Genomic DNA, 27038 nt, shown 5'->3' with positions numbered 1-27038 from the left:
GTATATACATAACACACACAGCCATAGTAATTGACTTGATTTTAAAATAGACCATGAGTTAACAACAACATGCAGCTCAAGCAATACGTTGGGATAATACCTGGTGTGCTAAACTTTAGTTTCCTTGTTGCTTTCTTTTCTAGGTTAGGTTGAGTTTGTGTTACTTTTTGTGTAGCAACTTGAATTATATCATCCATCCCTTTACACAGGTGTTTGAGGCTCACTCCCTTGGCCAAATATTATTTCAGACCACTGAAACCCCAACATCAAACCAGTTACCCTCACAAGGCAGGGTCAACTGTGTCAATATCAATTTTAGTATATGTGCTGCCGAAGCGAGCACAACTGTGTCAATATCAAACCCTAGCATCACATCTGAAACAAAATGTTCAAAAGCATCAGGTAAACTTTTGAATCCTCCTGTTCCCACTTCTTTACTCAATCACATTAAAAGAAGGCACTTAACAAGACTTGACTCAAGCACTTGACTTACAAGCACACAATCACCGAGACACAGATGAACGAGAAAAGTATAGTTTGTGATCTTTTAATCTGGTGCTCATGTGAAAGCATCTGGATCTAGTAATTCTTTGTATGGACGTAACTCTGAAGCAGTTTAAGAGAAAACATTCCCCTATAACTGGCATGGTGTGGTCAGATACAAAGTAATGAGTCTACTTAAGATGATTTCTTCCAGGGGTAGTATGTCAGTCCTGGCATTAAGGCCAGGAACAATGGCATCTCTGTTGGAACCTGTCAACTGCTGGTCAGATAAAAAAAATTCCCACAATCGATTGCGCCTTCCCTTGGTACAAGGCACGATGAATCAAACAGTTACTGATACCATGACCAACTTGTAGTTCCCAGAAATGATGATGTTAGAAGAAAACAAGAGGCTGGGGCACCTGGGTGGCTCAGTCAGTTAAGTGTCTGACCAGCTCAGGTCATGATCTCACAGTCCGTGAGTTCGAACCCCATGTCGGGCTCTGTGCTGACAGCTCAGAGCCTGGAGCCTGTTTCAGATTCTGTGTCTCCCTCTCTCTCTCTCTGACCCTCCCCCATTCATGCTCTGTCTCTATCTCAAGGATAAATAAATGTTAAAAAAAAAAAAAAGAAGAAAACAAGAGGCAAAACTCAATTTAATAAATTTGCTGTAACTTAGCAACAAATCTATGTTTACGTTTTTATTGTTCATGTTTGCCCTGCTTCCCTTATTACCTTGTATCATCAAGGGACAGCAATACTGACACAGGCCATGGCTAAGAACCCACCGCTAATGTGTTATGACAAAGACCAGTACGCACTATACACCTGCATCTGCTGGCATGCAGTCACTACCTAACCAACTTCATGCCCCAGGATGGTTTTACATGTCACAGCTTTTTTCTAGTTAGTAAATTAACAGAATGCAATGATCTTGAAAAATCCATCTTAGATACTTTACAAGTTATTCATAGCACTGTCAATTGCCTGATCAAGAAAGCAGGTAATTCCCGGTGTATAGGAGTGATTAAAAAACGTAAAAAGAAAGATGTACTGTAAACATATGGTGAATTATTTTGGCTTAAGTAGCTGAATAAATAGGAAACTTTCTCTAGAGTACAATCCAAAAATATTTTTACACCTTTTTTTGGCAATGACTTAAAGTTATATCTGAATTTTTCTATCTTTATAAACTATCACCTATAAAAGATCCATCAACCACAAGCTGCTTTTTCTAGTAACAAATAGCACAGTGATAATTAAAGAACACACAAAAGCATCAAGGACCAAATGCCTATTAAAGAACTTCCAACTTAGAATACCATTTTTTTTAAAGTCCATTTATTATAGGGGGAAGTGGAACAGAAAGAAGGAATAGGAGAAAAGGCTTGGGTTTGTGCCAAATACTTACGCTGACTTTGGGCTGAGAAGGCAAAGTCCCACTTGCCTTCATGGTGCTCACTAGTTTGTTGAATGCGGTCATATCTCCATCTTTTTTGAGTTGTCGATTGCTGGTTACAGCACTCAGGGTCTCCTCTAAGTGTTCTGCCATGAAGGGAGTTGAATTCTTCACTTGCTGGTCCACCTTCAAGCCCTTGAGCCCTGCTTCTACCTCTTCTACTGACAGCACAACTCCTGAATGCGCTGAAACATTGAGAAAATCAGATTAAGCCAAGTAAGGGAGTATGTGGTAGGAGTTCTCTGGGGCTATCATGATGGTTAAAGTGAAAATTTATTTCACAGTTGAAGTGAGGTTGCCAGAAAAGGTTGATGCCCTAACTGACAAACTGATAACCCTTAAAATCACAGCTGCACAGTGGAAATAAGGCCATAACTATGTACTCAGTACGAAATGGCATAAATAAACCGTAAGTGTTACAATGCTAGAAACGGGAGACCACTTGGGGTGTAATGCTTTAAGACTTGATAAGATCTTTAATGTGCATCTTGCCGGAGGACCTCTCATAATAAGTCTTCTGGAGACTTGTTATCAGGGACAAGAATCCCAGATAGCCTAACATCAGTAAGGTTGCTACCTTCGCTATGGTTATTTTATCATTAAGGTTTTATGTTGAGAGTGCATAACATAAGAAAATGGCAGACTGGGGCAAACGTGTGAGAAGCTGCCAAGTTATGCCCAGGAGAACTATAACATTAGCTGGAAGTGTTATGATCAGGATCCAGGTAATAAGGAAGACTTGGATGGAAAGTCTACTGACTACCAGATTCTCAAAGAGGTGGTACTGTTTGATAAAAAGTTTTTTGAAAAACATAAAATAGAACCCACTATCTGACTTTTGATGAAACAGCAGTATGTTAGAACCAACTGCCTGATATCCACACTTTTTCAAATGCCTAAAGCAGACTCTAATAAACACTTACAGCTCTCCTTAAGCTTTTCTTTATTTGCAGAAAGACTGGAAAGAAGAGGTTTTAAATCCACTTTGGCTTTCTGTAGCATTTCTAAAATATCCACTTTATTTTCAGCATGGTCTTCCAGTGGGATAGGAGCAAAATAATTCCCCGAGTTCTGTCCAGGAGAGAGGATGGCTTGTTCCAGACCTAATATTGCAAGTAAATACATTTATAATCAATTAGTCCCAATAAAACACAGAAACAGATCTTCAACAGTATTAAGAAGGCATAAACTGAAGGGGTTTTTAAGTATCCAGAGAGCCTTTAACCCTAATGGACCCTAACTAATGAAGACAGAATGAATCATTATCAGAGAAAGCTCCAATCTACATTCAAGGTCAGACTCTGAAGCCATTTTACCTGCTAGTCTCTCCAGTTCTTCATGTGGTGTTGACCCGAGACTGCTGGATCGGCTTCCTGATCGGCTCGGGTTAGAGAACCACCTACTGAACCGACTGGCAGAGACTGACCCTTCTCCCAAAACATCTTCTATCATCTAAAGGGAAAGACAAAAGGAGCTAAGATAACAGTTTCTAGGTGAAAGGGACAACAAGGTTCAAATTTTAAGAAAAGGTCACTTACTTTGAAGCTTCCTTTGATGCTGCTGACCTGAAGGTAAATACTCTCAGAAATTACGATTTTCAACATCTTTAATTTTTCTTCCCCTCCAAGGTCATTTGAGTAACCCAAAGGTAGGCGTTACTGATCATGTACTTTCTAAGCATATAACAAAAAATCTCTTGCCATATAATGTGTTTTGGATTTCTATCCTTTGCCTCATTAGAAACTCCATGAACTAATTAATGTTCTCAGAGGACATAGTTTCAAAATCAAAATTACCATAGTAAAGCATTCCATTGCCAAGCTGATGAGTGGTCTTCAGCTAAATATTAAGTATAGAGAGATGATGACAGCCCTTACTTCAAACTTCAACTTTCTCAAGGCTGTAATGAACATCAGAAAATTCAATGGTGACAATTTCGGAAGCCAAAAGCTAAAAAGTAGAGCTCACAGAGATCATAATTGCAGTCAAAGTTTAGAATGTGTTAGGATGTGAAAGATTAACTTTTAACTGTCCTCTAATATTGGTGTATTTTTTTAAACGTTTATTTATTTTTGAGAGACAGCGCGCGAGCAGGGGAGAGGCAGAGAGAGAGGGAGACACAGAATCCCAAGCAGGCTCCAAGCTCTGAGCTATCAGCGCAGAGCCCGACATGGGGCTCAAACTCCCAAACCGTGATATCATGACCTGAGCTGAAGTCGGAAGCTTAACTGACTGAGCCACCCAGGTCCCCTTGTCGGCATGAATAGGGAGTTTGCAGGTGTTTGTTTTCTTTTAACCCCAATCTCAACAGTTTTCAGTTTAGTAAGAACAATTAAATGATGCATTATAATCAGAAATAATTTCTCAACACTATTTCATAATAATTTCCATGATCAATCCTTCTTAAAAACTAGATTGAAGCATTAAAAAAATGCATATTTTAATTCTACGCTATCATAAATCCAGTTAAATATCCAAATTGATCTTTATGCAGTGTTCTTATCAATATTTAGAAAAGACAAGGTAAAGCAAATGTCAATCCAAAAAATGAGGCACATCCTTGAAAGTAAGGCATAAAATTTCATTTCTATACCAATGATAAAGAGAAAACAGGTTTTCCCCAAAACTGGTACACGGATGGCAAAGTTAGTGATTCTGTTTCATCTAATGCCTGGAACTCCCAATTTCCAAAGTGCAGCAACAGCAGGTTAGATTCTTTTATTCTCACCTGGGAGAATTTCCTCATAATGTACCCAAACTAAGCCACAGAGTACTTCTCTTGAACACAAGAATGAAGGATTTTAACTCATGACATTTATTATTTGTGGCACTTCTATTTTCTGATTCAATTTCAATCACACTTCACTTGTAAGACTCACACACCTTCAATATTAATGCTGTCAAGTGTAAATTTTTTGCAATAATTAAAATATAAGAGAAACATTATTAAATATTTTTTCACTGAAAAATTGAAAATTATATCTAAAGCATAACCATGTCAGTGACAAATAGGATTTTAAAACTAAAAGCTATAGCCATTAAAAATGTTATAATGTTGAAGAGTTTGACATTTTATAACTAGCAAAAATCTCTTTGCATTTTAATCCTTTTATTTCCTCTGACCATAGTGTATAGGAAAAAGGTCAGAAGATACACAGGAAGAACATGAAAAAGGACATGAATATAAAGTAATTGGGCATTTTCTAAAGATATGACAGTAAGTGTTGAGAAAGTCATTTCCTTCCATACTTCGATCAATGACCAACTTTGTTTCTGTTAGAGTGGTTTTATTATAGCTAAAACATAAAAAGTAGAAACAAAGTTACTCATTCAATTAACTTTTATTTATTAAGTAGGCTCCATGCTCAAGGTGGGGCTTGAACTCACGACCCTGAGATGAGAGTCATGTGCTCTACGGACCGAGCCAGCCAGGCACCCCTGACACTAAGTTACTCTTACACACATTGATTGGAAATTCCACTTTCAGGAAAGTAAAGCATTTTAAACCCCAAAGGAATCCTGAGAGGATTCATCTAGGCAGTCATTATTACCACACAGCAAGCAAGGATGATCTAGCAGTAGTTAGATTTCCTGCACCTTGGTACAGGAAATGGAGAGCTGGACCCACTGCTCTGACTTCTTGGTTAAGACATCCTCTGTGAACATTCTTGTCAGCTATCAGCTGTTCAAGAAGAGGAGCCTATAAATGTAATCTGGTAGATTTCATCTGCTCTTTCTAGATTTTTTAATAACCTTTCAAAGTAACTTATGACTGTTAGTCTGGTCCTTCAAACAAAAGTCATTTGACAAGTCTTATCTTAGGATTCGTATTATTCTGATCAGATACTGTAAAATATTTTCTTTGACAATGACTAGCTTTTACTAGTCATTGTCAATGACTAGTAAATGATTAACATTTTTCTTTTAGTACCTTCCACTTTTATGGAAATTTCTATATTTTTGTATTTGTTTCACTCTAGTTTGACTTTGGGGATTTGACTTTGGGGAATGTACCTAAGGCTATACCTTTTCTTCTGAGCATACTTCTGATCACACCACCAAGGGTTTTCTGTGTCATGGTCATTGTTCATCACTCTAAATCATTTACGATTTCCACTTTGATTTCCTTTTTCTTCATTCAACATACATAAGCACCTGTTACATGTCAGGCCCTATAGTAATAGTTGCATCATATCTAAAACAAACTTATTTTTAATTATTTAACTGAAATTACTTTCACATGTGATCCAAATTTTCAGTTTGCATAGATTTTTATGACTTTCAACTTCTAATGTGATGTAATCCCAGTAAACATAGCCTACAACTACAGGTATAATTCTATTTTTATCTATTAATACCTAACACTGGTAGAGCTTACTAAGTGCCATGCACTACTTCAAGCACTTTATATAACACTTGTCAACTGATGCTCAAATCCTATATAGTTCTTATTTTTCCGAATTGGTCATTTAATGAGCAAATATTAGAGTTATACAGCATAATCAGTATTTTTAACTGATCCCAGTTTTGCTTTTAAGTGAACCTATAGAATATACACCTTAATGAGCAGGACTTTCATGAAAAACATGGAGACCTCTTAGCCTAGTAGCAACTACTGCTCAGCTTTAGCCAAATTTTGGTTGAGGGTGAGGGCCAAATATAGTGTGAAGTTCCTATTCCTCCTTTTATACTTTAGAGGCAGTATAGTTATGGTGAACTGAAAACAAAGACTCTTAACTGAAACTGCATGAATCAAAATTCAGTTTCTACCACTTACTACATGTGTGACTTTGGGCAAGTTATTTAAACCTGTGCCTGTTTCCTCGTCTGTAAAATGGAAACTGTAGTAATTAATTTATAAGGGTTTTGTGAGGATTAAATGACTTATTGTATGTAAAGCCTATAACAATCAGCACTCTATGCGTGTTACCTATTATCAGGTTTAGTTTTGGATTCTTCTTCTACGTAGGCACACGCTAGTTAAGCTTCACAGGTGCTCACATTTGGAGCCATAATACGCCTATAAATTTTTACCTTTTGCTGTGAAAACTTTTTATAGTAAGATTTCCACCTAAGAGAGTGAAGGGGGGGGGGATGGGGAAGCCACTATCATCCCCTCAAAAGCTAAGAATTTTACACCAAAAAAATTAAGCTCACATCTGAATGCAACATTTCTGCTCACAGTGAGCCAAAGGACTACTACTGACTGGCTGACTGTAAGTGAGAACCAAACACACAGTTACCTGAAGAGTGCTCTAGACAAGTGTGTTCTTGGACCACATGGAGGTAAGTTGAGAGAATGAAAGTAAATGCTTAGAAACTGCAGCAATTTGGCACTGCTGTGACTTTTGTACTTTATACTCAAGTATTGGTTCTCAATGGACTGAAAATAGAACCTGGCCCCTCACCACAGAGAATTTAAGAGGTACTGCCCTAGAACTCACCTGCAGCCCCATACCTATTAGTGCTAGGCAGTGTCTGCTCACCTGTTCCAGGTGGCCATCTTTTGAGGACTGGGACCACAAATGACAAAGGAGACAAGCCAATATTGCCTGTTCTGTCACACCCAGTTCTCTCTGCTCACGGGATAATCAAATAAGGAGCCATCATAGTTAGGAAGTACAGTCATTTAAATTCCATGAATCACCAATTTTAAAGGACAGGTCAAATGTATTTGCTATTGTAAATGGGACCTCTAGAACATACAGATGCTTTTGGGCAAATGTTTTTAAAATTCTGTTTCATCATGGTTCTCTGCACTCTTTCAACAACCACAGAACAACTTCATTTCTGTGTGCACAGGTCAGAGTGCTATCTTTTCTCCAATTTGTTGAGGCTATAGTAATCCCTAAATGACCAAAGGGGCGAGGAGCAAAGGCAGCAGCAAGTGAGGATTTGGGATGCTTACTGATTCTACTTTGAAAGTTGAGAAAAACTGGACCTCAGTAGTTTAACAGCAACACTGAAAGTATTCCAAGTTGCTTTTCATTGAAGATTTTCAGAACCATCACACCACAAAGTTACCACCTAACAAGTCAACCTTACCCAAGGAATGTACATCAGCATGATACTAATCACCAATTATAAAAATCCACCTCTGCAGCAAGTCTAACAAACACTTAACTACCTAAAAATAAAAGCAATGTTCTTAACATCTAAAGATTTCTTACTTCAATGCTACCAGACTAGAAAAAGAGGTAAGTGGTACAGAATTCTCAACTTGGTCATTTCCACTCAGACTCCCAAAACAAAGCCACAAAAACTCAAATAATATTTAAGAATAAAAGCCAAAATCCCCAAAACATCTACCAAAACAATACTTTAAAAAGAGGTATCTGAGATACTTAGGTCAAATTTAACCATACAGTTGCTCCATCTCATTTATAAGCGTGCTGCTACACTCACCGAAGCCAAGCATGGCACCTTATCAAGGTTAAAGAACTCATTAAAGTCAAATTCTCCTGGGGACTGCTCAGGCAAGACGGCGTCCCTTGGCACTTCCTGATCAGCAGCAGGCTCCTGTGCCAGGATGACCTCCACCTCATCCTCTTCGGCCACTCCTCCATTGCACTCGACTATGCCTGAAAGCAAAACCAGGACAAAAACAGACTTGATCAAGTGAACTGCTCTAGACTTATTCTGTGGCCTCAGCCATCATCACACGTGCAAAAGAGCCATAGCTAACTTTAAAGACAGACCTTAGGTGCCGATATAGCATTTACAACAGTAAAACCATTCGCTTCCTATGGGAGCTAGGAAAAAAGCCCTAGTAACAAGCCAGAACACCAACACAATGCAGGAAAGATTATGGTCCCTCCACCACCCATTCTTCAAGTTTTCTGTAATGCAGCAGGTTCTATTTCTAATGGGATTTTTTTTTTTAAAGATAGTTTTTTGCAAGTCTCTTGCTGCTTAAAAATGGAACCAAATTAATTTGGCTCTGCCTTCACCCACGTAATCTATACCACTGCTTTAAGTCAGGGTTCAACAATCTAAGGTATTTATGTGAAATCTGGCATGAGGGCAATTTTCACTTGCCTACAGGTTGGTTGTAGCTCATCCTTCAAGGCAGGCAAACCTCAAATGGTACCTCTTCTGGGAAGGCTGACCTGCCTACCTATATTTACCCTGCCCATAAAAATTAATCACTGCCTTCTCTATAATCCTTGTGTTGTCTCTCAAAGTGTCTACTGATACCGACCTTCCTGAAGGCAGGTAATCTGCTCTAATCAGTTTCGTCTTACTCTCAAGTGCCTGGTATATCTAAAACTTAGTATTGTTCGGTTGTTGTTATTAGGATAAGAAGGTAGGGTCTAAATGAAGCTACCAAGTGTTAACATTTGAGGAATCTAGTATCTTCGTTTTAGCTGGGATATGGGCAAAAGGCAAAATACTTAAGATAAAAAATTTTTCTTCTTTTAAAGAAGTGCCCTGAGATATACTAGACATTCAACTTTTAAAAAAATGTTTATTTACTTATTTTGAGAAAGAGAGCATGAGTGGAGTAGGGGCAGAGAGAGGGGGAGAGAGAGAGAATCCCAAGCAGGCTCCATGCTGCCAGTGCAGAGCCCAAGGTGGGGCTCAATCTCACCAACTGTGAGATCATGACCTGAGCCAAAATGAGTCAGATGCTTAACCAACTGAGCCACCCAGGTGCCCCTAGACATTCAAGTTTTTTTTTTTTTAACATTTATTTTTGAGACACAGAGACAGAGCACGAGCAGGGGAGGGGCAGAGAGAGAGGGAGACACAGAATGTGAAGCAGGCTCCAAGCTCTCAGCTGTCTGCACAGAGCCCGAAGTGGGGCTCAGACTCACGAACCATGAGATCATGACCTGAGCCAAAGTCAGATGCTTAACCGACTGAGCCACCCAGGCGCCCCATCAAACTTTTTAGTTTGAAGGACAGAACTCCCAAAGCCCCATGCTGCAAAAGTACCAATGTAAGAACTGCCTGTACTTTCAAGATCTACAGCAGACACGAAGTCTTCCTGTTAAAAAAAAAAAAAAAAAAAAAAAAGCACCAAATCTTGGACCCATCCCTTCTCAAAAGTCCCTAATAGTTACCTCAGTCTTGTTATTAATCAGACCAAGAGACACTAAATGCCATCAGCTGCCTTCATTCCAGTAATGCTTCAAACACTGCACAGCAAAGCAGGGAATTTAATAACTAAAGGGTTAAGTGGCTTGCTTACCCAAGGTCTCAATATTAGCCAAGTGGCAGAAGCTTTAACCCTAAGATGGCCACTGATACTCTTCCACACCAAGCTCTGAGTATTACAGCAGCACTGCTCCTCCACAGGGGTGGCTGCCATCTAACTACCGTGAGCCTTCTGACAACCAGTGAAACAGACAAGGTTTGTGAGCCATCGATAAAGCAATCAGCAGTCTCTCCAGTGGGTTAGAACATACTTACTGAAAAGAGAAGCAAATACTATCCCTTAGAAACTGACATTTAAACTAAAATGACTATTTGGTGGAGGTATCCTCACTTTACAAAGAAATTGGGCCCTAGAAGAATTAACAATAGCCTAATCAATGCCCAGTTTGTGTCCTTTTCCATTAGAGCAGTGCTTCTGCCTGATCCATTTTACTAAGCAGAACCTGCCAGCCCACCTCAGGATCGACAAGTGATAATACATTTTGCTGTAGTTTTGGGTCCCAACTTAAGGATGAAAGCCAGAAACAAGAGTCTGTACTTGGTTCATACATTTACAAAATAAATTTTAATATTTCTCCTATGCCTTTTATTTTGTGTTGAGATGAGAAGATCTCTTAACAGATAAATAGCTTTTGCAGATAACAAGAATGTTCCACATGCAATTTTATGCCAGTGTCAAGGTTTCTGGAAAGCAGACAGGGTCTGTCAACTGAGAGTGGGTATGAGTGGGTAGGGATATGCACTAGTAGACAAACACAACTGGCCATTTATCATGGTAGACTCAAAAGGCAGAGGCCCAGAAAAGATAACTAGGGGCAAGTTTTACCACATTCAGAAGGACCACATACTTTCATTAGAGAGAAAAACTGAAATTTTCTTTTCTATCAATGGGGGGATTTAGCTATTTCTGACTTCTACATAATTTATTTTCTGGTTACAGGTGTAATGCACATTCAAATTGTTTCGTTAATATTACCATATATGCATCACCTAACTGTCTAAAGTGAGTACTCAATACACATCAATTTTAAAATCATACAGGCAGTGAACATGTTTGTCCTATTAACTGCTACACTGCCAGCACTAGTATGTGCCTGCAGAGAACTGCTACATAAAAAATTCAGGGGAGGGGGGCCTGGGTGGCTCAGTCACTTAAGTGTCTGACTCTTGATTTCAGCTCAGGTCATGAACTCACAGTTGTTGAGCTGGGCTCCACACTCAGCATGGAGCCTACTTGGGGTTCTCTCTCCCCCTCTCTCTTTGCCCTCTCCGCTTGTGTGTGCATATGCACGTGCTCTCTCAAAATAAACATTAAACAAAAATTCAGGGTAAAGTTAGAATACAAATAAAAACTGGACTAAAAGGCACTCATCATCCCTCCCCTCATTTTTGTAGCCAAGATGAAATTACGGGGTACCTGTTTATCCTAAATACAGTGGTTAGGACAGCCTAGGGACCACTGGCAATTAACTACTGGGATGAGTGAGCTAGGACTCCCGGATTCCACATGGGGCTCTGCCATGAAATCCATGTGACAGGGTCTTGGGTTGTCCCCTCTTCCAGGCCTGTCTCTCTCTGTATCTATAAAGTAAGGAGGTGATACTCTCACTCCTTTTGGTTCATCCACTTGTTGATACAAGAATGGCTGAAATTCACATTGCAGTTGAGTTACGAAAACATGTGCTTCTTTTCACCAGAAGCCTTATCTTTATCATTATGTGAAAAGACTACACTGGGCTGGTGCTCGTTAGCCTGAGAATGACACAAAGCCATGTCTCAAAGGTTATTTAAGAACAAAGCTTTACAAGTTACCCACTGATGTCATGCATCACTCTAGGGAACAACATGTAACAGCATAAAGATAATGGTAATGTCTACTGTATTTTAAAGATATTACCAAAAAAAAAAAAAAAAAAAAAAAAGACAAGTGAGTTCTCCCTTTCCTTTCTCTTAAATTCCACTAGCTCATTTTCTACACAAATATATCTTAGCCTTATAATTTTAAGGTGGCACTACACATTTATGTATCAAAATAGCTTTCTTTTTTTCTTTTTTTTTTAAGTAATCTCTATACCCAATGTGGGGCCTAAACTCATAACCCTGAGATCATGAGTGGCACACTTTACCAACTAAGCCAGCCAGGCACTTCTAAAATAGCTTTCCACTTTTGTTGCCTAGTAGCTGCCAAAAGGTATTTTCCAACCAAACGTGAAGGCTGAAGAGAACTGGAATTTACTGAAGAAGTGCCCACAAGAGGCTGAGCTCTGATGTTCACATTCAATCTTTAATGCTAAGAGTAACCCTTAAAGTTATAGAGCAGGCACTGTCTTCACCTTACAAATAAACAAGTCCACCTATAAAGAGTTTTATCAAAGATTATCCTTTTTGTAAGCAACTGCCCCAATACTCAAATCCAGGCTAGCTGGCCTAGCCACCTCAAAGCCAGGCTACTGGAAAATGACTAATGGGACCCCCCCAACTCTGCACCAGGCACCTCTCACACTGTTAACTCTGGCTTTTCAGTTTAGTATGGGAGCTACCTGACCTTATCTCATAGTTGACTGAGTCTGGGAGAAGCCAAGTCAGAAACAATTGATGTAGGAAGTCTAACAGTATGGTGAAGAAGGTGGGCTCTGAAGTACAAAAGAAGTTGCTCAATTCCCAGTTTCACTACTTACTTCGTTAGTGTCCACAGACAAGTCACTCAAGCCTTCTGTGCCTCCATTTGCTCATCCACAAGATGGGGAAAGAAGTACCTACCTCATAGGGTTGTTAGAAGTAAGATTACGCAGACAAAACACTTATCACTGGGTCTAGTGCTCAATGAATCAAACTCCTCCACTATTTTTACCACATTTCTTATCTCTGGGGAACCCTTTTATGTACACAGTACTCTTACAGGGGAATGTGAGACTTTTCTGTTTAGCACCACAGGCAGAACAAGTTGAGGATATAGTATCCACACCTAATAAATTCAAACTTAGCAGCTTCAAAATCAGGCTGCAATGTTAGAAACTTGCTACTTCCTTGCAATGGGTACAGTTGTTCCTAAGTGCACATTCAGGCCAATTACAAGCACATCTCATTTTAGAACAGTGAGCTCCCCTCTCAAAGTTTTTGCTGACCTTCCTTCACAGAGGCTGTCCGTCGCCTTGTTCTTTTTCTCCCCTTGTGATCTTCTTCCAGTATCTTATCATCAAAGCCAGTCAGCTCAATGGTTTCAGACTGACTTGTGGGTCCAGCTGAGAACCATTCTGGTTCTTCTTCTGTGTAGGAATCATTTCTTCTTCGCTCACCAAAGACACGCTTACTATCCCCAAACTCCCTCTGGAAAAGTACACAATCAAGATAAAAAAATAAGGTTCTAGTTAAGGCATTTCTACCTCAGTCAAGGTCTTGATGAATTAGGTAATGCTCAATAATGTAATGAAGATACTATGCTGCAGACTTGAAGCACCCCCACCCCCACCCCACCCCACCTCCAGCACTCTTTCTGCTCCTCTCTATCTGGCTTAAGAATGGGCTCTGTTCATCCAGCATCTCAAAATAACCTGGTATAAACAAACTGCATATCAAGTCCCTAAGCACATGAGGGGCCAGAGGATCTAGAAGACAAACCCTAAATCGCTTGTCCTTATAGTCCCTCTCTCGATCTCGGTCTCTCAAGTCCCGCAGGTCCTTATCACTGAGTCGGTGATCCTTCTCAAAGGTCCGAGCAGAGATTATTCTTCCACTGCCAATCCTTCGTCCGCCAAGCAGGCGAAGCCCATCACTGTCTTTTTCCAATGGACTTCCTGAGTGCCGGGAACTAACAGCGGCTGTCACATGGCAGCCCCCTCCAAAGCTTCGTCTCTGTGGGCTGAGAACAACATCTAAGTCATCTTCTTTCACACGCTCTCGTGGATCTGGAAAGGTGGCAGAAAGGGAAAGTTAAGCAAACCAGTAGGGTATTTTTATTTTCTCACTGGTATGTCCATGACTAGTGGTGGTGAGAGTATTGGAAAAGAATTACCACTGAAATAGTTACAGAGTAATATGTACATTACATATTTAAATAAGACTGAGTCTTTTGCTTTTTCTCTTTGGAGCAATAAATGTACTTCACAATGATTTTCCAGGATTACTCTCCACAATCCCTAAGATCTTATGTATTAGAAAATATCTTGTCAATTAAAAAACTATATTAGGTGTCAGTATTTGAAAGAATAACTGAAAAGTTGAAGTGTTTCAAAAACAGGTTAAAGTGTTTCTTCAACAAATGGTATTTAATAGGTGTATACCCATATGAAGAACTTGAACTGATACCTGGTACCACATACAAAACACAAAATAGATCATAGATCTAAACTATCTAATGATAGAAAACTTCCAGAGGAAAATATAAGAGGAAATCTTTGTGACATTGGGTTAAGCAGAGTTTTCTCAGGCACAACACCAAGAGCACAACCCACTAAAAAGAAGAAAAAGCAGGGCGCCTGGGTGGCTCAGTCAGTTGGGCACCTGACTTCGGCTCAGGTCAAAATCTCATGGCTCGTGACTTTGAGCCCCACATTGGGCTCTGTGCTAACAGCTTGGAGCCTGGAGCCTGCTTCGGATTCTGTGTCTCTCTTTCTCTGTCCTTTCCACTTATGCTTGGTCTCTGTCTCTCTCAAACATTTAAAAAAAAAAAAAAAAAAGATAAACTGGGGTTGATCAAAGTTTAAAACTTCTGCTCTTTGCAAGGTACTATTCTGAGAACGCAAAAACAAGCCACAGACTGGGAGAAAATATTTAGAAGTGTACATGTGATAAATGACAGACCTATATCCAGTACGTATAAAAACTCTTCAAATTTAAAACACAATCGGATTTAAAAATGGATAAATGCTTTGACCAAACATTAAAGAGGGTATCTGGATGGCAAATAAACATATGAAAAGATACTCAACATCACTAGTCATTAGGGAAATGCAAATTCAACCATAACGTGATACCACTACACATCTATTAGATTGGCTAAAGTCGCAAAGACTCATCATTCTAAGTGGTGACAAGAATGTGGAACAAACAGAACTCTCATACACTGCTGCCAGAAACGTAAGGTGGTATAGCCATGTTGGAAAACAGCTTGGCAGTTTCTCAAAACGTTAAACATACATTAACTATAGGACCCAGTCATTTTACTCTTAGGTATTTACCCAAGAAAAAAGTGTATGCCTATATAGAGAATTGTATATGAATGTACATAGTTTTGGTTAATTGTCAAAAACTGGAAACAACTCAAATGTTCACCAACAGATATATGGATAAACTGTGAATTCATACAATGGAATACAACTAGTCAATAAAAAGGAACTATACACCCAACATCACGACTGAATCTTAAAATAACTATTCTGAGTGAAAGAAGCTACCCAAAGAGTGTATACCGTAGAATTCTATTTATAATGAGTTCTAGGAAATGTAAACTAATCTGTAGTGATAGAAAGCAAATCAGTGCTTGGCTGGAGGGGTGGGAAGTAGGAGTTGGGACTCACAGAGATACTAGAGAACTTTTGGGCATGATGGAAATGCTTATTCCTTTGATTGTGGTAATGGTTTCACAGGTGTATACACTGTCAAAACATCAAATTGTACACTTTATGTGCAGTCTATTGTAGGTCAATTATATCTCAATAAAGGTGTAAGAAAATCAAACATGTCACCACACTAAAATTCTTCCTAGAAAAACCAGAAAACTATAGTCCAAGTGAGGAAAAGCTCCTTTAATCTTCTCACCAGAAATAATACCTAAAATGGTATGTACTTCTCCAGAATGTCCGTGTAGTGTCTCCATGTTTTCCAAAAACCAGACACAGTATGGACAAGTTTCCAATTTACAGTTTAACACTCCTATATATGGATGTACCAAAGTTTACACAAACCGTTTCTACCACTGGCCATTTAAGTTGTCTAGGAGTTTTCATCACTTAATAAAATCTCCATGCACATCTTTGATGATTCTCCTAAAATTCTGTTTGAGGGACATTACTGCACTAAGCATACTGTACTATTGTGCAGAAGGATCAAATATCTCAAGGTAGAGTCACCCCTATCTTCTTTGCCAGTTCCAAATTTGTTTTATGATGGTATTTCCACTTATCACAAAAGAAGCTCCCTCTGCAACAAGTTCCTCGAATAGTTTCTATACTGCCAGCCTCCATTTCACTCTTCAGTATCTTTTCTGGTTTAAATCGGTAAAGGTACGGAAAATCTAACTTCAGTCCAGTCTCAAACCATATCCAAACCCTGTATTAAAATTGTAATCTACTATTAAGAACTGCCAGACTGTTTAATACCTGAGGACTAGGTCTCATATATAAGACTAAGCAGAACCAGATTTCCAGCACAGCATTATGCTCACTACCCTTACTCAGTTACCCTATCGATGAAAAACATCAGTACTTTTAATTCCAAAAGCACAGTCTAATACGGTCTACTTGTCACTGCTATATAGGAAGGCCAAGATTTTTCTCTGTTAATCAGGAAAAACCCAACTGATAAATCAGTTTCCTGATCATGACATTTTCCCTGAATAAAACTCTCCACTAAGAATGAAACTAGCAGCAAAGAACACTGTCTCCAAAATTGCTGCCCCACTTCTACATGCTCACCTACTATCCTGCGCACAAGGGAAGGCCGGTCTGAATCCAACTCTTTCTTCAGACTTTCCACTGGTGAGTTCCTCCCTGAAGCTGGATAGAGAGAGGCATGCCACTTTTCAGGGTCCCAGACGCCATCACTATAATAAGTCAAAGGGTACCAACAGTTAGCACTTACACCCATAGATTACATCTGTGGTCTGATTTCTAAACTTCTTCAGGCAGTAAGTCATGGAAACCCCTTTCCAATTTAAAACTTCATGGATACCATTAGAATGGTTAGCTCTTTTAAGATGGAAACAAAAACAGCTACAGACAGTCCCTGTGGTTCACCTAAAGATGGTTCCATTTTTCAATGGTACACATTCAGTAGAAACTGCTTTGAATTTTGAAGTTTGATCTTTTCCCAAGCTAGCAACATGTGATCCAATAACCTCTTGTGATGCTGTGTACCAGCAGTAAGCCACAACTCCTAGTCAGCCAACGTGAATACAAGAGTAAACCACACCATTCTGTACCCAACCATTCTGTTTTTTACTTTCAGTGTTTATATATATATATATTTTTAATTTTTTCAAATGTTTTTATTTTTGAGAGAGACAGAGTGCAAGCAGGAGAGGGACAGAGAGAGGGAGACACAGAATCTGAAGCAGGGTCCAGGCTTTGAGCTGTCGGCGCAGAGCCTGATGAGGGGCTCGAACTCACAAGCTATGAGATGATGACCTGAGCTGAAGTCAGACATTTAACTGATTGAGCCATCCAGGAGCCCCTCAGTACAGTATTCAATAAATTATAGGAGATATTTAACACTGCATTATAAAATAGGCTTTGTGTTTGATGACTGCCCAACTGTAGGCTAGTGTAAGTGTTCTGAGCACTTTGAAGGCAGACTAGAGTAAGCTATGATGTTAAGTAGGTGAGGTGTATTAAATGCATTTTCGACTAATAATATTTTCAACTTATGATGGGTTTATTTATTTAAAAAAAATCTTTTTTAATGTTTTTTTTAATTTATTTTTGAGACAGAGAGAGACAGAGCATGAGCAGGGGAGGGGCACAGAGAGAGGGAGACACAGAATCTGAAGCAGGCTCCAGGCTCTGAGCTGTCAGCACAGAGCCTGACACGGGGCTTGAACTCATGGACTGTGAGATCATGACCTGAGCCGAAGTTGGATGCTTAACCAACTGAGCCACCCAGGCGCCCCTTATGAGGGTTTATCAGGACATATACCATTGTTAAGTTGAGGAAGATCTGTATTAACTAATATTTTGCTGTTTTTCATGCAACACCAATAGTCACTTGAAAACCAGTGATTTGTGTATAAATGAAACATCAGATCACAAACCCTGGGGTGCATATGGATTACAGTAACTATGCCTGTCCTATACAAAAAACATGCTCCATAATATGGATTAGTTTACTGAAGATTAACACAAGGGAAGAAAAAACCCAGTTTACTGCAGATTAGTGTAAGGGAGGGAGAAAAACCTCTCTCTAGAAGTAGTGCCTAGAATGCTTGGTGTGTACTTTTCCAGAATTTCTACACATAGTCTTAGTTTTTCCCCAAAGGTTTAAAAAAAATTTTTTTTTAACATTTATTCATTTTTGAAAAGCATAGAGACAGAGCGCGAATGGGGGAGGGGCAGAGAGAGAGGGAGACACAGAAACAGAAGCAGGCTCCAGGCTCTGAGCTGTCAGCACAGAGCCCAACGTGGGTCTCGAACTCACGGACCACGAGATCATGACCTGAGCCGAAGTCGGACGCTTAACCAACTGAGCCACCCGGGTGCCCCTCCCCAAAGGCTCTTAATAACGTAAAGTGTGTGCTTTGGGTTCTATTCTGTTACTCCCTAATGATAAGGTGGCAGTTGGTACAGCGTGCAAAGCAGAAACGTTACAGCCCAACGATTTGGGATCAAATTCTAGTTTTGCCATTACCACCATGGACCTCCAGGACAAGTTAATAAGCTATGCCCTTCACTATTCTTTTGAAAGGACTTCCCAAACCCCAGACTAGACCAGGCTGTGCTATACACTAGCAGGGTACTCTGCACTTGTCGTTCACAGTCTATAATGGTGGTAATGATAAACTCTTGAGTATTTGACTGTATCCTTCCACGGACCAATGTTCCATTAAGGCAATTTCTGATAGTACCTGACATAGTATTTGCCACCTAACAGGTTCCAACTGAACATCTCTTGAATAAGTGAGTCAACCTTTCAATCTCTAACACCTCACAATAAAGGAAATATCACCTATCTTCTGGTATGTTGTGAGGATTATTTGGAGTTTAAGAATCAAACAAATTTTAATTCTGAGAAGAGAAATACCAGGATGACAAGCTCTTTCCTCTTTCTCTCTTATTTTCATTACTATTACTAGCACATCTTTACTTAGAATAAAAGTGAGTAGGGGCGCCAGGGTGGCTCAGTCAGTTAAGCGTCTGACTTTGGCTCACGTCATGATCTCACGGTTTGTGGATTTGAGCCCTGTGCTGACAGCTCAGAGTCTAGCTTCAGATTCTGTATCTCCCTCTCTCTTTGCCCCTCCCATTTGCGCTCTCTCATTTTCTCTCAAAAATAAATATTAAAAAAATATATATTTGGGGCGCCTGGGTGGCGCAGTCGGTTAAGCGTCCGACTTCAGCCAGGTCACGATCTCGCGGTCTGTGAGTTCGAGCCCCGCGTCGGGCTCTGGGCTGATGGCTCAGAGCCTGGAGCCTGTTTCTGATTCTGTGTCTCCCTCTCTCTCTGCCCCTCCCCCGTTCATGCTCTGTCTCTCTCTGTCCCAAAAATAAATAAATGTTGAAAAAAAAAAATTAAAAAAAAATATTTAAAAAATTTAGAATAAAAGTATGTGGACCATAATTTTATTTTATGCCAAGAAGAAATAGATCTAAGAAAATTCAACTTGAGGCATAAAAAAGATTGACAGCTCTAATGAAGGAAAAAACCCAAACAACAGCTTATCTGAGACTTATCAAAAAATCCTAACCAACTGGAACCACCTTTATTCAAGTATCATCTTCATCAGCAGAAAATGGTGAGGAGTCCAGACTTAGCAACCTTCTGAGTAGATATACAAATAAAAACAGTATGCCCTATTCAACAAAGAAACTAAACATAATATACTTTATATGTTAAAAATGTGGGCCATATGAACCATTTACCTTGATATTTAAGAAGTGACCTTATAGTCTTAAGATAACCATAACAAGTGCAATGTAGGGTGATTGTAAACATTTTCAGATCGTAATTTGGCTCTAGTCTTCTCAAACCAAAGCGTTCTGCTTATGAAGCAGCCCAAGATGCAAAAGGGCTTGTCTGAGTGGCTGAATGGTTTTTTCGTTTGAGAACAGGAAGGATGGGGCAATGCCACATGGCTCAGAGTCCTCCTGATCAGCTTTCTCTGGGCAGGCCCTTGAAGGACCCCCAAAGTACAGTGTGAAAACCACCACTGACAGAAGACCCTGGAGAGGACTCATGTGTTTAACTCTTAAAATTGCTTTCTCACTATGTGTCTCTGACCAAGTCATTTTCTAACTTTAGTTTCATTATCAGTTTGTTGAAAGGGAATTGGGTTAGTTGTCCTTAGAGTCCTGTAAAGCTCAAAAAAATTTTTTTAATGTTTATTTAGAGAGCACGCGTATGAGAGAGTGCACGCACAGAAGCAGTAAGGAGAAAAGAGACAGGGAGACCGAGAATCCCAAGCAGGCTCTGTGCTGTCAGCACACAGCCCAATACAGGGCTCGATCCTACAACTGTGAGATCATGATCTGAGGTGAAATCAAAAGTTAGACAACTGACTGAGCCACCCAGGCATCCCCTCAAATTTTTGAATAGTTTAAAGCTAATTAATAATGAAACCAATGAGGACAATGCAGGAAACTATTTAGTTCATAACTTATCTAGGATATATTTGTGTAGAAGCCCTAAATCATTATCCCTGAAGTCTCCCCCACTCATCATTCTACCAAAAAGCTCCAAAACAATTCTTAAATTACCATGTTTGGTAAACAAGACGTTGACTAGGAGGAGCACTCTGCTCCCCCTTCACCCATACCTGTCATATTTTTCAGAGAGGCATGATGGCCTCTGTTTGGAATGAGGGCGTTCTTTTATATCCAAGAGCTCCTCCTGGAAAGAGAAACCAAATGGTGATTTTGAGTAATATTTCTCATGCCACATATTTTCAACTTATATTTGTTCTCAGTAATGACTGGAGTGCCTATCTTAAGCATGTCACACAGTTCTTATTTTTTTATGCCTTGACTTATTCCAGAAAGGACTGGAGTTAGCTCAAGATTCTTACAAGAAGATGCTCAAGCAGAATTGGCAAATAATAGTGATTAGCTTTTTTCTAAAACAATTCTCTCACAAATTGCCATCCAATTACATAGTTATAGTCGACCACACTGAATGTTCATCGAGGTACGGAAGCTTCAGGCTTAAATAAAATTTCCAGTTAATTTTTCTACTCTTAAATGTATTAGAGGCCAACTTACAAGTAGATAGTTTTAACATAAATTTGCAGAGAAAAAAAAGCACAAAGCACACACCCATTTACCATTTATCTGATCTGCCTGTTAACATTTTACTTTAGCATTTGGGTTCTCCACACCTTTTTTTGTTTTTGTTTTTGTTTTAAACCATATAAGGGTTACTCCTCAATACTTCAGTGCTTATTTCCTAAGAATGAGGATACTCTTTCATAGTCTCTTATCTGGTTCCATGAGAAAATTAAGCCTTATAAAAAATAATTTGAGTGACTAGTTTTACCGTTCTCCCAAGGATTATGCTTGGCCTGTATCCTTGCAGATGCCTAAGAGAGAGGCAAATCCATTACAAACAACACATGCCTGAGGGCCTAAGGGCTTACTTCTGAAGAACCTAGTTAAAAAGGGCTGTCAGTTTTATACAATTATAAATGATACCTTTATCTAACCTACCCCTCCAGATTCCAATTTGTCAATTGACCCAGCAAGGTCCTTTATATTGTTTTACCCTCCAACACAGGACCCAGTCTAGAATCAGATATTGGTTGTCCTATTTCTTTGGAACATTTCTACAACTGGAACATCTCTACAACTTTTGTATTCGATGACACTGACATTTCTACAGAGTGCAGCCTTTTTTTTTTTCTAAGAGAACATTATTCATTTTGGATTTATCTACTGTTTCCTCATGATTAGATTGAGGTTAAGTATCCAAAGAAGAGAATACTAACCCCAGAGATGTTGTGTCCATCTCAGAGCATCACCTCTGGACACCTGTGATGTCCATCTGCTGCTTAGTAGTGGCAGTATGTGGTCTGTAGGGAGACTACAAATATCCTGGTCTTCATCAAAAGTTTCCCCTAAATTTAGCATCTATTGATGAATCCTGCCCAAATTGATCTTGATTTCCCAACACTAGGCCTCTCTCCATATTGACCAGTCAGCACCTGGCATTTCACTGGTAGGGCAAACACTAATCCTCCCTTTTCCCCTCCCTGTGTGTCTACCTATTATTGGCATGGGCTCACAGATACCTAATTTTTCCAATGGTCTATAACTCATCAATGCCCTTAATTGTTCAGGGGCTCAAATTAGGAGCCTCTTCAAGCTGGTTCCTGGGTCCTCTGTACATTCCCCATCATTTTCTAAAAAGCCCTTCCTTACTTTCTGTCTTATCTTGTACCATCCTAGCCCTAGTGTCAGCCATTTTCTCTGAGAAATCTGAGTTCCTTTAAATGAAGCATGGTATCAGAAACCAAGGTCTGGGAACTAAATATTCCCATTTGCTTCTCGGTTCTCTCAGAACTAGGAAACACGTGCAATTACACATGCACATATATACCTATGTGTTAATGCACACACATCTGCTCATACACCTGCATACACACAAAAACCCACGGCCTTTTTATTTACATTTCAATACTTTTACGATAAAGTAAAAAAGGCAATTCCCAACCTTTCACTACCAGTAAAACGCTACAACTACCTTGCAAAAAAGTATATACATACCACTGTGCCGGGGCCTCTGCAAGCCTCACAATAGAATGCTTGCTGTTGCTCTGATCACTGCTTCCCATATCTTGGGGTAAATATGGAGGAAGAGACTTACTCTTTCAGCCTATAGGAATCATTGCACGTAAGCATGCCATGAGTTCACTCAGTGTCTTCAGACACTTGAAGCATCTAAATATTTTCTCCATGATTGCAAAATGCCCTATGCCCAGATGACATTTTAATTTTTAAAACCAGATTATCAATCATGCATTTGCATTGTTTTAGGATTTATGAATTATAAACAAATAATTTGGGAAGAAATACCTAGAAAAATGAAGAAGTCTGAGATAAACAAAATTCCAAATATAAGTATCTAGAGAAGGCCCCAAATTCTGAAAAAAATGTCAAAGCAACGACCTACAACCTAGAAATCATCAGTAATGACTCAAGTCCAGTGAAATCTACAGGGCAAGCGTGGTGTCAGTGGCGCAGGGTGACACAAATTTGGCAGTGGGTGGAGGACGGGTGGATGGACCAATAGTAATTACAATGAAGTAAATATTACAAGAAAGAAATCCTGAGGACAGGAAGGCTTAAAACATTTTCCGGCAGAAACAGGAAAGATCTTACAATACAGGAAATACTTATACATATACTACAGGAAAAAATATTGCAAAGGAATTTTCTGTTATTAGAAGCAACCCAAAGATTATTTCATATTCCCTTACTCCACCACCCTCAAATACAAATATTGAACTGAACCCTAGTATACTATTAAACTAAGGGCAATATATTTTATACTTAAATATGTATGCTTCATATACTCAAATTTCTAAACAATAAGGCTTTGTTTGAAACTTTTAATCCCCAAAGGTAACAGGGAGCCCAAGTGATAGGCGTTTTCTATTACTACTACAGCTGTCTGCTGAAACTCATGATTTTACTGATTTATTTAGGAGTCAACGGAAAAGATTTAACATTTTAACATAGCCACAAAACATGCTGGAGGACCAAATGTTCTATTTGTGGGGAATAAAAAAAAATATTTTCACAAAGGTAACAAACAGTCTTACAAAAGGGAAATGGGGAGTCTAAGGAGAGAGGATGACAAATTGAATGTGGAATCCCAGATGGGATCCTGGGACAGAAAAAGGACATTAGATAAAATAAAGGACAGGTAAGTAAAGCATGGACTCTAGTTAATAACATGTATCAGCATTGTTAATTGTAACAAATAAACCATACTAACATATTAACAGGGAAAACTCTATATTCCCAGTTTTTCCATAAATATCAAACTGTTCTAAAAGATAAAGTTTACTTACTTCTACCTCATACCATATACAAAAATGAACTCAAGATATATCAAAGACATAGATATAAGAGCTATAATTATAAAACTCTTTGAAGAAAACGCAGGTGTAAAAAGTTCATGACCTTGGATTAAGCAATGTTCCTCTAGCTGGGACACTGAAAAAGGGTAAGCAACCAAAGGAAAAAACATATAAACTGGATTTTAAGTTTAGGAACTTTTGCGCTTCAGATGACTATCAAGAAAGTAAAAAGGCAATGCACAGAACAGGAAAAAATATTTACAAATCATGGATCTGATAAGGGTCTAGGGTCCAGAATACAGAGAGAACATGTAAAATTTAACAACAAAGGGGCACCTGGGTGGTTCAGTCAGTTGAGCTTTTGACTCCAGCTCGGTGATGATCTTGCAGTCGTGGGATTGAGCCCTGTGTTGGGCTCCACACTGGGCATGAAACCTGCTTGGAATTCTCTGTCTCCCTCTCTGTCCCTTCCCAGCCCATGCTCTCTTTAAATAAAACAGATAAAAGATTTCAATAGATTTTTCTCCAAAGAAGATACATAAATGACCAACAAGCACATGAAAGATGTTCAAAATCATTTGTCATTAAGGAAATGCAAGTCAAAACCATAGTGAGATACCACTTCACGTGTACTAAGTTGGTTATTAAAAAAGAAAAATGGGAAAATAACAAGATTGACAAGGATGTGGAGAAACTACAGCTGCCAGCGCAGCTGCTCTGGCAAACAGTGGCAGTCTCTCCAAAAGTTACAGTTACTATATGACCCAGCAATTACAGTCCTAAGTATATACCAAAAGGAACTGAAAAAATTATGTCCACACAAAAACTTGTACACAAATGCTCACAGCAGCATTATTTACAATAGCAAAAAAAATAGAAAGCCGTATGCCCATCAACTGATGAATGGATAAACAAAATGTGGTAAATCCATACAATGGAATATTATTTGGCAATAAAAAGGAATGAAGTACTGATACATGCTATAACACAAACCTTGGAAACATTACGTTAACTGAAAGAATCCAGACAAAAAAGGCCACATGTGGTAGGATTCTGTTTATATGCAATGTTTAGAATAGGTAAATCCATGGTCAGAAAGTAGATTAAGGCTTGCCAGGGTCTGGGGAAAAGGGATAATGAGAATGACTACTAATGGGGGTACAGAGTTTCTGTTTGGGGTCATGAAAATATTTTGGAATCAGATAATAGTGATGGTTGTACAAGTCTGAATTTACTGAAGACCACTGAATGGTAAACCTTTAAAGGGGTGAATGTTATGTTAATTATATCTCAAAAAAATATTTTATTTTGAGAGAGAGGAGGAAGTGGGGAGGGGCAGAGAGAGAGAGAGATGGAGGGAGAGAGAGATTCCCAAGCAGGTTCCAAACCCTCAGTGCAGAGCCTGATGCAGGGCTTGAACTCCCGAGCCGTGAGATCATAACCTGAGCGGAAATCAAGGTTGGATGCTTAACTGAGTCACCCAGGCACCACTCGATAAAAAATATTTTTAAGTAAATTAAACTAAGGTGTTCAGTTACCCAGAGGTTAATATTTTATTTAATTTCTTTCTTACAGACTTACTGCTCTAACCACAGACTGATAAATGCCAACTATCCTCAGATGAGAGTTGCTTAGGTTGGTAAAAATGTTTTAATTTTCCTTCCCAAGTTATTCCAGTTTTCTTTGTTGACTTTATATGCTTAACATATACTAGGTGTTAATAAATATTCCAGGGACTGATTATACAACTTGACAGGCCTATAAGAGCATAGGATAGAGCAGTGAGCCAGTTGTAGACACTGGCATTAACCATGCCAGCAGCACAAATGGTGCTGCTGACCAACTGCAATGGCTAAAACATCGCCCACCTGTCTATAGAGGATGAAGAGCCATTTTGTTTAACAGGCTGATAACTGGGAAAACAAAACAGTTCTTGGATTGTAAAAGCTGCTGGGAATAACTTTAAACATCTAGATAAAGTTCTACTTACTGTTCTTGAAAGCAGGGCTTCTTAAACCAATTTCATGGCCTCAAGGAAACCATATGCAAAACTGCATTTGTGCAATTTCTGCAGTGAGTACTCACACCTTCAAAAGATTTCCAATGGGCCCCAAAGAAGTTAAGAAGTGGTACTTTAAATGGTTGTTTCTGAAAATGTGGCCCAAAGTGCACTTGGACATTTAGGGACAATGAGAGCTCCTCCTCGTGGGGTTTAGAGAGTTAGATCTGTTATACCTTCCACCAACATCTTAAGTGGCATCAGATGGTATCCCAGACTAAGAAGGTTCCCCATTAAGGTGGGGAGGGGAGAAAACATGAGCTAATTCAATACAAAAATTGTTTTCATAGCTGTACACAGAACATTTCCTGCGTACCAGGCTTAGTATCTAGAATACGCAGATGACCCTTGGCCCTGACCCCATGGCTCTCCAGTTTCTCTAGAGAAGTGTTCTTGAACTTGCCATTTCATCAAGAGCCCTTTAAGAGCAATATTCCAGAAAAGGCAAACTCTTTGGGATATTTTCAAAGAAAACCTTCAACTTTGGCTAAAGGCAAAATACGTGGAAAGTGTTCTCTGAGCTGGGAATGTTCCTTCCCTAAGAATATTTCAGGGGGTAATGGGAGATTACCCTTTTGCAGACTCCTATGAACCCACAGGAATTTACTAATTATAAACAAATTCACGGGGCGCCTGGGTGGCTCAGTCAGGTAAGCGTCTGACTTCGGCTCAGGTCATGATCTCGCGGTCCATGAGTTCGAGACCCGCATCAGGCTCCGTGCTGACGGCTCAGAGCCTAGAGCCTGGAGCCTGTATTGGATTCTGTGTCTCCCTCTCTCTGACCCGCCCTCATTCATGCTCTCTCTCTGTCTCAAAAATAAATAAACGTTAAAAAAAAATTTTTTTTTTATAAACAAATTCACTACAATTACCATCTGGACAAGAGAACAGTTAATATGTGAGACCTTACTTTTTGCACAGGTTTTAAAACC

General features: G+C 39.3%; 1 protein-coding gene across 6 annotated transcripts in view; it reads right to left on the bottom strand.

Moving 5' to 3' along the window:
- The window catches only part of EIF4ENIF1 (eukaryotic translation initiation factor 4E nuclear import factor 1), a 44515-nt gene that overhangs the window by 10591 nt on the left and 6886 nt on the right, over positions 1-27038 (bottom strand). For all 6 annotated transcript variants that reach the window (XM_047826893.1, XM_047826892.1, XM_047826897.1 and 3 more), the window contains exons 3-10: positions 20787-20860; positions 16735-16862; positions 13721-14007; positions 13228-13429; positions 8348-8523; positions 3259-3394; positions 2866-3045; positions 1895-2127 (exon numbers count right to left, since the gene is read on the bottom strand). In XM_047826893.1, coding sequence (XP_047682849.1) covers positions 1895-2127; positions 2866-3045; positions 3259-3394; positions 8348-8523; positions 13228-13429; positions 13721-14007; positions 16735-16862; positions 20787-20860 — 1416 coding nt within the window. The remainder of the gene's footprint in view (positions 1-1894; positions 2128-2865; positions 3046-3258; positions 3395-8347; positions 8524-13227; positions 13430-13720; positions 14008-16734; positions 16863-20786; positions 20861-27038) is intronic.

Source organism: Prionailurus viverrinus, chromosome D3, assembly GCF_022837055.1.
Source record: "Prionailurus viverrinus isolate Anna chromosome D3, UM_Priviv_1.0, whole genome shotgun sequence".
Taxonomy (NCBI): Eukaryota; Metazoa; Chordata; class Mammalia; order Carnivora; family Felidae; genus Prionailurus; species Prionailurus viverrinus.
Note: the sequence above shows the minus strand (reverse complement) of the source record. Positions and strands in the feature narration are given on the sequence as shown.